At 40.9% G+C, this 15,682-nt stretch overlaps 1 protein-coding gene across 5 annotated transcripts in view; it reads right to left on the bottom strand.

Annotated features, from left to right (window-relative positions):
- The window catches only part of PLEKHH1 (pleckstrin homology, MyTH4 and FERM domain containing H1), a 50,667-nt gene that overhangs the window by 3,102 nt on the left and 31,883 nt on the right, over nucleotides 1–15,682 (bottom strand). For 3 of the 5 annotated variants that reach the window (XM_039552994.1, XM_039552995.1, XM_039552993.1), the window contains 12 exons: nucleotides 15,485–15,664; nucleotides 15,244–15,352; nucleotides 14,235–14,347; nucleotides 13,398–13,574; nucleotides 12,493–12,590; nucleotides 9,782–9,959; nucleotides 9,218–9,373; nucleotides 6,548–6,648; nucleotides 4,647–4,788; nucleotides 3,651–3,793; nucleotides 2,603–2,732; nucleotides 485–571 (listed from right to left, as the gene is read on the bottom strand). In XM_039552994.1, coding sequence (XP_039408928.1) covers nucleotides 485–571; nucleotides 2,603–2,732; nucleotides 3,651–3,793; nucleotides 4,647–4,788; nucleotides 6,548–6,648; nucleotides 9,218–9,373; nucleotides 9,782–9,959; nucleotides 12,493–12,590; nucleotides 13,398–13,574; nucleotides 14,235–14,347; nucleotides 15,244–15,352; nucleotides 15,485–15,664 — 1,614 coding nt within the window. Of the gene's footprint in view, nucleotides 1–484; nucleotides 572–2,520; nucleotides 2,733–3,650; nucleotides 3,794–4,646; nucleotides 4,789–6,547; nucleotides 6,649–9,217; nucleotides 9,374–9,781; nucleotides 9,960–12,492; nucleotides 12,591–13,397; nucleotides 13,575–14,234; nucleotides 14,348–15,243; nucleotides 15,353–15,484; nucleotides 15,665–15,682 lie in introns of those variants that run through there. The other 2 variants (XR_005602055.1, XM_039552996.1) reach the window with 2 other exon arrangements.

Genomic DNA, 15,682 nt, shown 5'->3' on the forward strand with positions numbered 1-15,682 from the left:
TCTGTAAAAAACTCCAAATTTCCACCTTAAACTAATATATTAGTTTATATTGCTACACCCTGCAAGAACACCAGGTGTCCAGCAGTAAAGGGCAGTAGATAGGGTGGCTCTATAGGTAACAGCTGGCAGAGAAAACTCAAGTGAGAATTACATTTCTAGTTTTCTCCTGGTTTGCTCAATGCCTCACTGCTTCATTGTACAGATTTTGTTATAGCCCAGATGGTGTTAGTAAAGCACAGACCACTGAGATTTTGCAAGATGTATGAACATGTTTGCTGCCCTACCTTACACTGCAGCTGTAATTTTTCTTTGTCTATGGAGTGTTCAAACATAACACTGACTTCCCTTATTTCTGACTTTTACAAACTAACTTCTGGATCCATTTGATGTTAAAGACAAACTGTTAGTGACTTTCAGTGGACTCAGGGGAATCTCCTTCTGTGGTAGGTAAGGTATTTATGTTAAACAGTGTTCCTCAACATACCATTGTGTTATAATCCAGTATGCTGATACCATCTTCATTCACAGCTATCCAGACTGGACAGTCTTCCAATGAGGAAGGCAAAATAGGCTAGAGAGAAAGAAAATTATTAATTCAGGTATTTCCTGACCACCATAGAATGATGTTTTTGATAAAAATGTTGAGATTTAAGGATAAAGTGAAGATGAGAAAAAATCCTAACGGCTTACTGGTGTGACCTGGTGTGATTTTTAAGAGAGTTTTTCCCAAAATTTTGAATAATATTTTCAGATTTACATACACTTTTTGGAGAAGTGGCACAAGAGATACAAGGATAACAAAGGCTTTGAGATTAATTAGATTCCATCAGTGCGGTTAAAACTGAAGGAATGCTAGGACAGAGCAACAACATGGCAGCTCTGCTCAGCACATGTGTTTATACTGCTCCTATCAGTCAGGAAGGCAGTGCAACCTGCTGGTTTCTATACCAGTGCACCCAGTACCATCACATCAATGACATTTTGTTTCTTACAGAATCTTACCACAAATGTGCATCAATTGTCTGTTGAAGATGACTTGTCATGGCTAATGACATAAAATCTTCCCTGGGAATCTGCTATTACATGGCTAATGCCACAGGCTTTGCTGTTTAACTGCTGAAAAGTTATAAAATACGTTAATCATCAGAAATACCAACATTATTTCACCTGTGGGTAGACCTATTCTATATTCTGATTCTTCAGCGTCAGTAACTGTAGAGAATTGGCTACATGACCGAGGACACGTAGACCCTTTGCAGCTTACAGAGCATGATTTAGCAGAATATCGCACTCATCTTGTATAATAGCTGAGCTACGTGAGAAAGGATGCATAGACCCTCTGCAGCTGACCAAGGCCTTATGCTGATACAGCGAGGACATGCTGGCCTTGGTGAGCAGTACAGTTAACAATAGAAAGCTTGTGGTCGGGGCATGGGAAAAAGAGGAACTTAGGCATGGGAAAGAGGAACTTGCTGACCACAAAGGTAGAACTAGAGGGAGGGGTCGGCGGCAGTGCCGTAAACCACTCAGCTTGCGCCTTTTGGAATATGCATAAGCCTCATTAGTCACACTATATCTGTAATCCACGACTGATCAATAAACGGAAGCTTGCTGATCACTCATATTGAGTGTCCGGGCCTTCCCTCCGTCGCGACAAGTAACCTCTTCGGACAGTAACCTCTTTTAGTCTGGACAGTGGAAATACCTGTCTATTGAAAACTTCTTGTATATTTACTCAAGAGGTTCCTTTCATCATTAGACTTTTTTTCTGTAACCAGAGCAGCTCTGTCTTCAAAGCAAGACATGTAACCACGAAGAAGACCTCCCTCAAGCTTTCAGCAGCAGAAATGTCTGCTGGGATGGGGAAGATGGTTAATGCCAAAACAAGATTTCTCAGACAGCCACTGTGTGCTAAGACATTTGCTCAGGCATGGGCAATAGGTACACAGCTCAAGCCTGGAATGGGGTGAGGGATGGTACAAGCTATTGGGAGAACCACTCCCTCCAGCTGTTCTTTGCTCTCCCACTGATGCCTGTGGGCTGGCAGCTTACCCAGTGTGTACTTTTGGTTTTGTTTCTGCAACAGGACATTAGCAATGCTTGCCTCTCTCATGTGGCAAGGAAATTATCCAGCTCTGTGTCAAGCAGAGAACAGGACTGAAGTACCCATTCTTCTTATAGCTGGCATCAGCTGCCAGGTGTGACTTAGGGGGGCTCTTCCCTTCCTCCCCCACTGCGGTATGTAAATCTTATTTTTTAAACTATCATTGCAGCCTTGATGCCCAGGGAAATTCCTGCCTGACAAAGCTTTGGCAAGGCTTGTAAGGACAGGTAGAACTCTGGATGATGATCAATTGACGCAGCCAGGGAACCTTCAGTATTTATTTACTGAACACTAGCAGCCCCTACTGGTAAGAATATACTTGTCTTCCTTCTTCTTCAACCCATATGGTACCAGGGCTGTTTGTCCAGAACAGAGTATTGTTAGCTTTTTTCCCTTTCTGAAGTAGAATCATTTTCAACTGGTGTTACCAGAGACTGTAGGTGTGTCTCTGCTCAGATAATTCACTCTTGGCAACAGAATAAAGTGTGCTCCAGTTACCTTAGCAGCAAATATTTTGGTTCCAAAGAGAGGCCATTTCCGGGCCACCGTCAAATAAATTCGAATGCATTCTGATGGAGAGCATCCCTGCAGCACCATCCACTTCGTCGCCAGCCTGTCTGTCAGTTGCCTGAGGAATCCAAGACACAAAACAGTATTATTTAGTAATGTCTTCCAAGCAAAGATGTGTAAAATCAGAGCAGTTAATAAATGTACCTCTTTACTCCAAAAGGGCTGTTCTACACAGCACTCATGGACAGGGCTGTTAGCACTATTGGTTGTACAACCTGAGTTTATTTTAGCTTTTCTCTACTTCCACAGACTTTCTCACCTTCCTCATACCTTGCCTGTAGTATGCTCTACATGGAGTGGCAATATATATTAGCTCACTCTTGATTTGGCTCACTAGGGATGGTTTGGCAGCTACCTGGCTACATCCAGATGGAATTTGCTTCCAAAAGGAGGTAACTGTGTTAGTTCCACCACTGCATCCCTAAATAGCTTAGGATCTGTAGGAAGACCATTCTCTCACTTCAAATCAGATAGATCTGAGATCTGTGGCAACATGTGAATTTTGTACTTGAGCTCTCTGCATTGTGTGTGAGAATTTCCAAGTCAGAACATCAAAAAACCCTGCCAAAATATGTCCTACCAGAATCCCTGCATGGCCTGAAGCAACCCATACGAGCTGGCTTTATGACTCATTGCAAATGTTAGGCATCTGGATCCAACTGACACTTGGGGGAAGCATAAAACAAAAACTTAGAAAGAGAATTCATCCTAGGCTTGGGTTAAGTTTGTTGAAACTGAGATGCCTAACTTGGAAGTGAAAGGCTTAAACTTCTTGTCTATGGCAAAATTAGTTGGTGATTTGGCTCTTTTTATATTGTTTTTTCTTTTAAGGGAACCTTTTCCTGACACTTTTGTTTTGTTTGAGTTTCTACATCAAATAAGCTTGACAGGACTCCTTGAAACTTCTTAAATGTAAAGACAATTTGGCAAGTAAAAGCTGATTTCAGTGCAAAGTATTCAAGAACCAACAATTTACCTGAGCTGTTCAGGAGTAATATTCTGCTTGTAGTGTTTAGGGTAGAATTTATCTAAAACCTGGTGGAGAAGATGCTGCATTTTCAATTTTGATGTTCCCCCAGGACTTGAAGATCCTGGTCGATCCAAATCCCCATATTCCACCTAAGACAACATTATAGTTTATAGTGCAACAATACTATGGGGTTTTTAATGCAGTAGAACATTCCATGAATTCCCATACTGATAACTAGTGTGTTTATGAGTCATGCAAAAAGACACAGGCTGGGGAATGCTGTCTACAGCATTTACCATAGTAAATATAACAAAAGAGCAACCACTGAGGATACAACTGCCAAAGGAATTATGGTACTGATCTAAGAGTGGAACATGATTTCAGCCAGATATTTGTTGTAAGGAGACACATCTGTATAAACTGCCAGGCTTTGGGGATTTATTTTCAATTGGCCAATTAAAACAACAGCATATTTGTAAATAGTTTGCGCCATGTCCCCAGATTCTTCATCTCAGTTTATGCTGCTTTAACAAATACAACACTCAGTTTCAGGTCAATAAAAAATTATTACACTGCTTATCATGCCCACAACCCACAATGTGTGTTTTATGTGGTAAAATACTAAATGCAAGCCTGGAGACCTAACAGAGGATCCTAGAAGATGATCTTCCTGAGTAACAGGGTATTAGCAGTGCAACAGTGGAAGTTTTTACTATTAATGGAATTCCAGTGGTGGTCCTATTTCCATATCTCTACTAAGGTACTAAGCTACTAAGGGCAGGTCTGGTGATAGTCCAGCCTCACTCTGTTTTTTCCAGTGTTTTTCTTGAGAAGGAAAGGAGAGGCACAGCTAGAGCAAATTTCCCTACAGCAAAAGGTGTTCTAACATATGTATGCTAGTATCACGTATTTGTTTTTTTACATCAAAAGGGAGCTGCTTAGTCAAACATAGTCAGTGTGCACCTGAAGGAGGACAAAAGAGAGGATTTCTGCCTTACTCACCTGAGCCATTAGAGCCACCATTTCCAGAGCTAATTCCTTATTAACAGGAAACCTTCCATTGGCTATTTCATTGCTCACTTGGAAGGCCAGTAGCAACCGCTCACGGTCTGTCTCACCTTTGGCCTGGCTCCGAAAATATAGTCTGAAAAGTAGACAGGATTGTGAAGGTAAAAAGATACTGTGAACTGAATGGACAGCTGGGAACCTGAATGAAGGTGAGGCAAAATAAAAGTGTGTTTTGTGTTTTGTTTCGTTTTGTTTTTCATTGAGGGGGTACTGGACAGAGGTTTGGAAGCTGAGGTGCTTCCCTTATGAACAAGACTTGAGCAAGGAGGCTCAAAACATGCTTTCTAGCTTCAGAAGCTATTTGAATTCTGTAAGCCAACCACTTCTAGACAGTGAACCTTTATTAAACACAGCTAAATCAGTGTCCATTCATCCCCATCAAGCACAGGCAGTCAATATTTAAGTTATGGCCTTCTCTGCTTATCACAGGAAAGAGAACTACCTCTGCTCTACATATATAAGCTTCTACAAGGCAGCCTTGTAGACTTGCCAGCTTGGATTTGACCACTTACACTGAAGACTTATTAAAAAATTCTTCAGTTTGCTTCAGCAGGAAATAAGAGATCCAATTAGCAGACTTTGTTTAAGGAAACATGCTTGTAAATCAAAGCATCCTACTGATTTTTATTCCATTCACACTTGGAATTTTTTTACACGGCATAGCAAGATTATTAGTTGGGGTTGAAGACACCAGCTTGGGGAATGCTTCCCAGAACCATTCCTCATACACAGTCCACAGCAACTAATTGACATATTAATTTCAAGCTGCATCTATGGCTACATATTCCACAATTCCACTACATGAGATATTCATTCCAGTGGATCAGTTTGTTTGTTTTTATGTCACTTTGAGATTAACAACACTATTAGGATCATATTGACCTTACAAATGTATTATCAGAGTCCTTAGTGTTATAACAGTCCAGCCTTGGAGAGACCTTATCAAAACATCCTTGTTGTCTAGCCTATGCACATTCCAGCCCAACAAAACAATACTGCAAAGTTTCACTCCTGAAACAAATACTGCCTTCTGGGTCAAAAGCAGTAACTTCTGCTTTCACCTCTATTACACCAACTAAAAAAGTTGACAGAAATTTATTTCTATACCATTACAGTCAGCAAAATCTTCATATATTCCATATTGAACTCTCTGTTCAGTTTTGGGGTGGCCTTTGTTTTGCCTGCAAAGAGAATTCACTCCTTGTTCTCATACAGCTCTTGATTTACTGTAATTCAGAATTCCTATCTGTATTATAAGTGATGAACTTGTTCCAGTTTTTGATTTAGATCTTTTATCTTGAACTTCCCTTCTCTACTATCTTTCATCATCTAACTTTTAACTTTTCTTTCTTTATAAAGTCTGGGCACTGCTACTACATGTCTTCTACAGCTCATATGATTTAGAACATTGTTATTGTATCTTTTTCATCTTTGTGATTGTTCACTTAATTGCAAGTTTCGGCACACTTGTTTTCACTGGTGATTTTTCCTCTAGGTCTCTCTTCCTCCCACCTAACACACATTCTTCAATTACGTTTTAGGATCTAGGCAAATGAAATTGTGCCAAGTGTACCTTATTGTGCTACAGCTAGTTGTTAACTCATTTTAAGTCTATTCTGCTACTGCAAAGTGGTTTGGGTTTTACCCCTAGGCCATATGCTTTTGTATATGTAACAGACAAAAGCCATCACATCTCCTGTAGGATTTAAATGAATCTTAGCTAAAATAGTTTTGGCAGCAATGATACTATAAATTACTGGTCATCTACAGAGATATATGCAGTCTAGGATGTTTAATTAACAGCAGTAGTGAGGCCACCCAACAAAGGACAGTACCTGTTCTTATAGGTCAACTTTACGATTCTTGTGCCACCGTCATATTTTCCAGGATGCAATTCTTTTAAGGCTTGTTCCCATTTAGAAATGACATCACAGATCTTTAAAAAATAGCAAGGAGAAAGGAGACACAAACTGAGGTGAAATAAATAGCCAAGGCTTGAGGGGAAGGTAAGTGAATAAAATATTGTGAAACACAGAAGATAAAGAAATAGACTGGATCAGCATAAACACAGCTCAAAGTGACGACACACTTCCTTTTTCTATTGCACAGTATGTAAAAATGAAAGCATTCCAACTGAACACTCCAGCTCTAACATGCAGGGGGACACCTGAATTCTGGTCTGGTAGTAACTCTCGTGGCTATGTCTATGTCAGCAAGTAGCAAAGCTCAGGAGGAACAGATCTGCACAGAGAAACACCCACTCCTAAGTCTCCACACCCACACTAGTAGTCTGACCAAGTGACCTGAAAGCCCACTACTATGTTGGATGACATCTTCCAGTTCATGTTTCATGTAAAAATAATCAATTTCATGCTCTGAGGTTACTCCTTAATGTGAGTCAAAGCAGGTTAATAGGAATGATTGGTAGGTTTACCTCAAAAGTGCCCTCCTGAGCCAAACTAAAGCACTAACATATCCTCTGAACAGAGCAGAAAATGCATGGCTATACCAAATCCTTGGATGTGAATGTCCAAACTTTGGGAATGTTTGGTCCTAGACTCCAACTTTGTAACTCAGACATGTTTTTCATAATGACATGGTTATTTTTTTTTTGTTCCATTCAGCTCCTCCTGGTTATTCGAGTCCTTTTACAAGTGGTCTAATGAAGGCCCCTAGTTCTCTTTTGATGGTATCTCAGTGAAAGGAATGTGAACATAAGAAGCCACATGAAATACATAATCAGATCTCTAAAGTTCTTTTAAGCTACTGAGATTTACTGGTTATTATTTACTTGCCAAGACAAAGTGATCCCTTTGATTGTCTCAAGCTCCTTTGTTTACTCTGACACCTCATCTCTCCAGATGGTGGTCCAATTACCAGCAAAGCTCTAGATTACCTGGTCTATATCAGGCCATTAAAACCAACTATATAATTTGGCACTGTCTGTGGTAGTTTCCTTTCAAACCATCTATTTCAAAGTTATTGGTGTCTTCTCCCTCTGTTGCTTAATGTGAAATTTTACACTGTGTAAAATTGATTGTTTTAAGTCCCCTACAGGTATCAGGACCTCTTCAAAGTTGGCAGTAGAACTATTCCTCCATTATTGCTGTATGACAAATTATTCTCACAGATTTGTACCAAACTCTGATGTGTCTCATTCATGGCAGCCAGCCTGCTCAATTAAGGCCATCATTCAGCTGCAGCATGGCTAAAAATCTCCATATGAAAGACACATGCTAATACTTTATCTTCTTTCTTTTTCCCTTCATCTGAGGCACTGCACTCTTCCTTAAAGTGAAGCCATACTCAGTAGAGCTTTCTCCCCTAAGAAAGCTTATGAACAATGAAAGCCTGAGTTATCTGGAGACAGTAAGGAGATACTTCATAATCAAATAAATGGAATTTATACAGACATGCCAGAAGACTCACAGCCTAACATAAATTTGTCTCAATTAGGAGTGTCATATTTGATGACAGTTGTAATATCTGATCATCCTGGCTAGCTCGGTCATGTTTCAAATCTGTAGTCAAGACAAATTAAACTTTAATATGTGCTAAAATCTGAGTTAGACTTTTTAAAAATTGACCGATTTACCACCTAATAAAATAAATCTTTCTATTAAGAACTATATCAGATTAGGCTAGCTAATTATAGAATCATAGAATCATTTAGGTTGAAAAAGACCTTTAAGATCAGCAAGCCTAACCATTAACCCAGCACTGCCAAATCTACCACTAAACTATGTCCCCAAATGATACATCTATAGCCCTTTTAAATACCTCCAGGGGTGTTTTCTCCACCACTTCCCTGGCAGCCTGTTCCAATACTTGAGAAACTCTTTCAGTGAAGAAATTTTGCTTAATAGGCAACCTGAACCTCCCCTGGAGCAACTCTGGGCTGCTTCCTCTTGTCGTGTCATTTGTTACTTGGGAGAAGAGACCGACCCCCACCTGGCTACAGCCTCCTTTCAGGCAGTAGTAGAGAGCAGTAAAGTCCTCCTGAGCCTCCTTTTCTCCAGGCTAAAGAACCTCAGCTCCTTCAGCTGCTCCTCATCAGACTTGTGCTCTAGACCCTTCACCAGCTTCATTGTCCTTCTCTGGACCCACTCCAGCACCTTGATGCCTTCCTTGTAGTGAGGGGCCCAAAACCAGTGCTGAGTACAGGGGGACAGTCACTTTCTTGGTCCTGCTGGCTACAGTATTGCTGATACAGACCAGGATGTCATTGCCCTTTTTGGCCACCTGGGCACACTACTGGATCACGTTCAGGCAGCTGTCGACCAAGACCCTCAGATCCTTTTCCTCTGAGCAGCTTTCCAGCCTGTAGGGTTGCATGGGGTTGTTGTGACCCAAGTGCAGGAATTAATATCTCATCTGTGAATATTAATCTAGATAGACAATATCCAAGTTTATTTGATCTTAATTCATTAAGATAAAGATTTATTAACCCTTTGGCAGTTCTTCAAAGATGTGTACTAAAGGTAGCAGAGGGGAAAAATAAATACCTTCATGTTGCCTGGTAAACAATGTTCCAAATTCCTGCCAGAAGGATCATCTGTGAACAGAGAAAATCCCATATGGGATGGCTTCCTCATTCCTGTTTCCTGGTTCAGTCTCTGGATGAATTCATCAACTGTTGAGGAACCATCAAAACCTACAACCTGCAATGAAAGGGGACTTAACTGAGGATACAAGAACTGTGACCATTGATGGGTATCCCAGCTAATGAAGGTGGTTTCCTACAGACCAATCTCTCAGGATTAACTTCCAGCTCCAGTGACAACACCTGTGTATTGTCTCCCTCCATATTACACATTCTTTCCCATACTGAGACACTTCCAGCATCTCTCCCTTTTTCTCAGCTACCTTTTCTTCCTAAGATCTGTAGAGCTAGGGATTAATTCCTTTCACCTTCTTGGAAAATCAGCTAAAACAGCAAGGAGAAGAAACAGTGTTTATCTCCCAACCCCCGATATGTATAAATACCATGGTGCCACCCACCCACACGAAGAGGCAGGTTATGGTGCAGTCCTCTAGTGCCCAGAAGAAAGGCAGCTGTGGTGGCTCACCTGGTATGTTCCGTTCATGAAGTGCACTGGGATGCTGAAGGGGAGTGAGTGGTGGTAGGGATTTCTCAGCAGGATGGACACGATCTCCATCCGGGAGGGCTTGGCTTCCCGCTCTCCAGCCTGCACAGTGCGGTCCACTGATCTCTGGCAGTAGATGGCATACTTGCCTATCTCACTCCTAGGCAAAGGGGGAGAGAACCACAAACATGCTCCAAGTGCCATGTCCTCTTCAATTTCCCACGCCATGACAACGCATTCCTCCCTCAGGCTTTTGCTCAAGCAAAGATGTATCTCTGTGCAGATACACGGTTCATCTCGACAGACTAACAGCTCAAGTGCAAAGCTACAACACAAACCTGAGCTCCAAGGACCTGCAAAACTAAGGCAGACAATGGACTCTCTAGGAAACACAAGAGTATTCCCTGCTTCTAGGTGGACTGGACACATATTCTCTTCTGGGCCCTGTTGCCATCATAGTATCTGTCAAGTCAAGATCAATTCACCCTCAAACTCGCTGTCATGCCAGTGGAATTTAGTTACTATCATGTCAAGTCCTGGTAAATATTGAGTTGTATAATCCTATGAGACTAATGCATTACAAGCTGTGTTTATCAATTTACACGGCTGTACAAGCTGTAAGTTTCCATTAACCCTATCTGCCAAACAAGAGACTCAACAGAGATTCCAGGCAAGCTTAGATTTGTTGACAGTTCAATATAGGATAGGGATAGTTACCAAGATGATCAGTTTACTGTCTACTGAAGAGAGTGCTCCATTGAACAACACCAAAAAGATGCAAGTGTCTCTAAAGCCAAGCAGGAACAGTCAACTGCACCTTGCACAAAAATGTTAAGAATGTATATACTGAATAAGGTCTGAAATGGAAGGATTTTTATGGATTTGTAGCTGTGCTATCACTTTGCAGGGGAAAATAATTCCATTCAAGATGCCTTCAGGAGCTCAGTACATGATTAAAATTCCAGTTAAATCCCTACAAGCAACATGGAAGTCAGGAGTTCTGGCTTTTCACTGTAGCAATATATTGTTCACCTTCCCAGTAATGAGCTTGGACAATAATCAAATAGATAATCTTGCTTCATCAATAAGCTGTTATATTTGGTTTCCAAATGCTCCTAAGCCCCATGACTTCTCACTTTTATTCCCCTTTTAGAGACTTGATATGTACGCTAAGATCCCCTTTCACGAAAAACAATACCTAGAATTAAGATCTTAATTCTTCTAATTAAGATCTTCTAATACCTAGAATAGATCTAGACCATAGGCATTATGCAGTGTAAACATTCTAGTGTCTTGCTTGCTGTGTGGAACAGGGAAAGTAGATCTTCTGAACTGGTCAAGAAACAGCTCTATCTGCTCCATCCAAAGAGAGGTAAGTATTCCTAGAGCTAGGGAGAAGGAACCAAACTAAATCCCATTTAGGAACTGCTCCAAATCTAATATAAACTACAGGTGAGCATAGGCACATTTTCATGTAATTTCTGGGGTTTTTTTTCTAGCCCTAATAATTGTTTCATAGCAGGATCGTATAAATAAACTTCCTTTCTGTTTCTGCTTGGAGTGCATTTGTTCATAAAGATACTTTTGGGCTAAGAACTTTTTATTTGTTCACAAAGGTACTTTTGGGCCAACCATCAGCACAGCAGAGCTTGAAGCTGATGTAATCAATCAGTTTCACAGGGCCCAGCAAATCCTTATAAATTCAACAGCCTCCAACAGTTGAGCAGCTCCACTACTGAGTTGAATGGGCCAGTCTGGGAGCTGGTAACACACAAGTTTGAAGAGATGGCTCCTAGTACTAGACAAAAGATCCCTAACATGTTGTCTTAGCAAACAGAGAGACAACCTGAACATTGAGGAGTGCCCAATATCAGTATTTTTGCTTTTGAGAAGAAATAGCAAATGTGAGGCAGCATTTAAACATTTAAAATACTTGATAGCAGTACATGTTTCCTTTGCAGTGCCAGAGACTTTTAGCTTGAGTTCCATGGCAGATTTAGGCTTATTAACTGAAAATGAATATTTATTTGAAAGGAAACTACTCTTTCGTCTTAACAACAGTATATTTTTGCAACAGACAACTAGACATCTCTAGCTGTGACCTCCCTGCTAAGGACACAGTGAGATACGCTGAAGACCAGATCACCATGGAAACAAAGAGCACAGCATGAGCAAAGGAGAACAACTTCTTGCTATTACCATACTTGCACACCAAAGAGGTAATAGAAAATAATACTATCACATATTTCAGGTTTGTTAGTTTTTCCTAACTTTTTATGGGTCCCTGAGATGTTTTCTGCCTTACTTTTGTTCTGTCACTTTGCTTGGTGACCTGACAGCAGAACGTAATCACCTAAAATTTGAATAATTCATTCCAAGTAATTACTTTGGTCTGTCTGTCAATAAAAGAACACAGCTGCATAAGCAAAAAACTCCCCTATGTAGCTCCAGTTATTTCTACAGAAAGTTCTTTTGCTAGTATAGATTACTCAGTTTTGTGAACTAGCTTCATCTAAGTGACAAATTAATATGAATGGTTGAAGGGGCACAGCTTTATACTGATGGGAACCTTCTGTCCTCCCTCTCAATATATATTTGTAGGTGTGTGTGCTCCAAAATTACTTCCCTCTTTATCTGTAGTGGGTGCAAGAGGCAGTCAGCTGAGCAGAATGAAATGCTGTTGCAGTCCTTACCTGGGATCTGCATGTCGCTGCAAGTGCTGTTTGATGTACCAGAGGAAGTGATGTTGAGGCAGGAATAGAGGAGCACATAAAGCCAGGAGTTGCCAGCACTGTGAACACAAAACTGGACATCATTCTTGTTCTGTACTTCTTACCTGCTGTCTTTCATAGAATACTACAGTCAAAATAATGGATGGTGACTACTGCTTTCTGGAGTGACCCTTTTTAGGTGTGTAGTTCAAGATGTTTCAGAGGGAAGTGACAGTCAGACAGACTGCTCTTCAGTATCTCAGTTTGGACTCTGAGAAGAGTTCTAAATGATTGGCTACTTCTGAAAATTTTGACTATTTTAACCACAACTGAGTCAACAATTAAGACTTAAATTAATACTATGTTACTGAAAATCATAACCAAAAAAGCACAAGGGAATTTTATTTCAAATTAGATCCATTATTATTCAACCTGATTTTAATGTCTCATTTGAGCTGGGAATATTGTAATCACGTGTGTACATTCATGCTGTAACTTATTAATTTTATTTACCCAACAATTACAGTGCAAGATTCAGATTTCATGCTTAATAGTAATATTCATGCCTTGTATGCTGTTGATTATCTAAAATGCAAAACAAACTTAATACCATGTAACAGTTACAGCAAGACAACACATGCTGTGAACTTTGATTCTGAATGAACAGACCATTTGCAACTGGTAAACAGTTACATTTAAACTAAAAATTATTTTTCAAGTAGTTATATTAGTGTTTTTCTTTGCACACCAGTGCTGAGATTCTCCTTCCCCAGCACACCTTTAGCATGAGCACTACTTTATGAGAACCAGACCCATAGCTAATTATTAAAAGCATGGGATTAAATGGAAAGTATTTGCAGAGTGGCAGTGAATGAAGAGGAACTGACCTGAACGACTGACTGGTTCTGGGGTTGTCGGCAGCTGGTCTGCTTAACAAGCTGACAGTAAATTTCGTTCTGCAGCTCGGTATGTGTCAAGCACACCTGCAGTGCTGTCTGGGCAAGTGACACATGGTAATCAATAGAGGATGCCTCCACAGGAACGTTGATGAACAGCTGACAGGACTGTGAAAGGGTAGAAGTTAGTCAATGCCATGAATACAGCAACTCTTGTCTGGTACTTTACAGGCCAGGTTCCCCAGATGTATTTATTAACTTACAGACAGTTACTAAATAACCTTGAGGGGAGGGAGGAGAGTCAACATTTAATTCCTGTTCCTCCTTCCTTAGTTATGGCAACTAGAAAATTTACTCAACCTCCCCTGGTCTAAAGAACTTACAAGTCAGCAAGAGAATTGAGGAGAAAATGTGCTTCCTGCCTTTCATGCCTCTGCTTTACCTTGCTCACACTGTCCAGTCGCACTGCTGATCTTACACTCAGAGAGTGCAAAAATGCAATCTCCAGTGGCTTCACCACTGGCCTTACTGACACAACTGAGTTTACCAGTGAATTGTTTCTGTTTCCTTCAATCCAACTATTGGAGAGGAAAGAGGAAGATAAAGCTCACTTTGAAGCATAAAATCTGTGGGGGACATTACTCCTAAACCCAGATCCTGCAAAAGAAAAGTTAAACCTCCAAAGAATGAATGACACCTAAATGAACCAGCAGGCCTGTCTAAAGCAACCCATAGTGACAGTAAATGTCGTACAACATGACCAAACAATGTTATTGCCCCAGCAACAGAGCAAAATAACTGAAAACCATGCAATGTCCCTTTAAATACCTTAAAAAGTTTCAGAGCTTCAGTCTGTAGAGCCTCTGACGGCAGAGTAGTGAGGGATGTGTGCAACCCATCTTTACTGTAGCACAACATAGGATGCTTCCACAGAGGAGAATCTGAGGTAGCAGATGGGCAAAAACATGCAGTGTCAGAAACAGAAGAGAGAGAACAGCGTCCATGTTGACAAGGAGCCTTGCTGAGATGGCAAAGCACCCGAGGAAGCAGCGTGGCACTAGGCCACGTTATCTTTGGCGATACTTCACTGATTTCAGCAAAGCCCACCATGGATAAGGAGTCACCAGCAGCATTAGTATCAGCAAAAAGAAGTATTGGCATCCTCAGTCCTGCTACATCAGAACTTCTCGTCAGCCGGATTCTGGTGAGAAGCTGGTCAGGTGTGTGTTCAAACCAGAGACACAAACCCTTCCAGGGCAGCTGCCTGCAGTGGGGGTCTTTGTTAGTGCAAGTCACTATTCAACAGGAAGCAATGTTCACATATGGGTCCAGAATATGTGAGAATGCAAGAAGAGTTTTAAGTATGACTGCAAATGTTAATACATATTTGAGAACATGGTGTGTAAACACAAATGCATGAGCAGGTATCAAAGATGAGAAGGAACAGACGAGCATGGATGTATGTATAAGGGTTTATACGTGCAGACAGAGAAACAGATGGGAAGGCAAGTATGTTTGAGTGTATTAGGAGAAAAGAGCACATGTTTGCATGGTCAAGATTTCCCGGAAAAGAAAATCAAGACCAACAAAGACAGGAAAAAATTAAAGCACCAGTTCTTTATTTTAATTTGAATTGTTGTTACAGACATTTCAGAGGCTTTGATAAATGATGTGACAATGTGATAGACTTGTCTGAGAACAAGGGGAGAAGGACACTATGCCATATGATGTACTACCGAGAATCCCCTTCCCTCACCTTTGACTGGATTAAACTGGGAATTGAAATTATTCTTCCTTATGCCTTGATACCATGGAAGAGCTTGTGGTGCTTACTTACTAGGGTCTCCCTCTGCATCCAATAGTTTTCCAATGAGTTGTTCGTATGATGTGCCCACTGTGGCATTACTGCTACCAGCTGCAACGGTCAGATGGTACAGCCAGGTGTTCTAGGCATAAGGATGACAACAGTATGAGTCAATTCAGGCCTGTTTTCTACAATCAGGTTAAGCCTATATGACCCAATCTGTTCATTGTTACCAAAAGACTCTTGCTCTCCAAAAAAAGACTGCTTTTTATACCTTCTCCTGTTTGGTGCGGATAAGTAAATACGTGGGACTCTGGTCCTGTGGGTGAATCACCAATGTACAGTGGGATGAGAGAAGTCCTCCACCAGTGGTTTCATAATCTTCATCAGAGTCACAGGAACGGTCTACTTCTTCCACCTTGGACTCACGTAGAGGCAGATGCCCTAAAGGACACTATGAGGAGCAGAAGCA

The sequence above is a fragment of the Corvus cornix genome, chromosome 5 (genome assembly GCF_000738735.6).
Source record: "Corvus cornix cornix isolate S_Up_H32 chromosome 5, ASM73873v5, whole genome shotgun sequence".
NCBI lineage: Eukaryota > Metazoa > Chordata > Aves > Passeriformes > Corvidae > Corvus > Corvus cornix.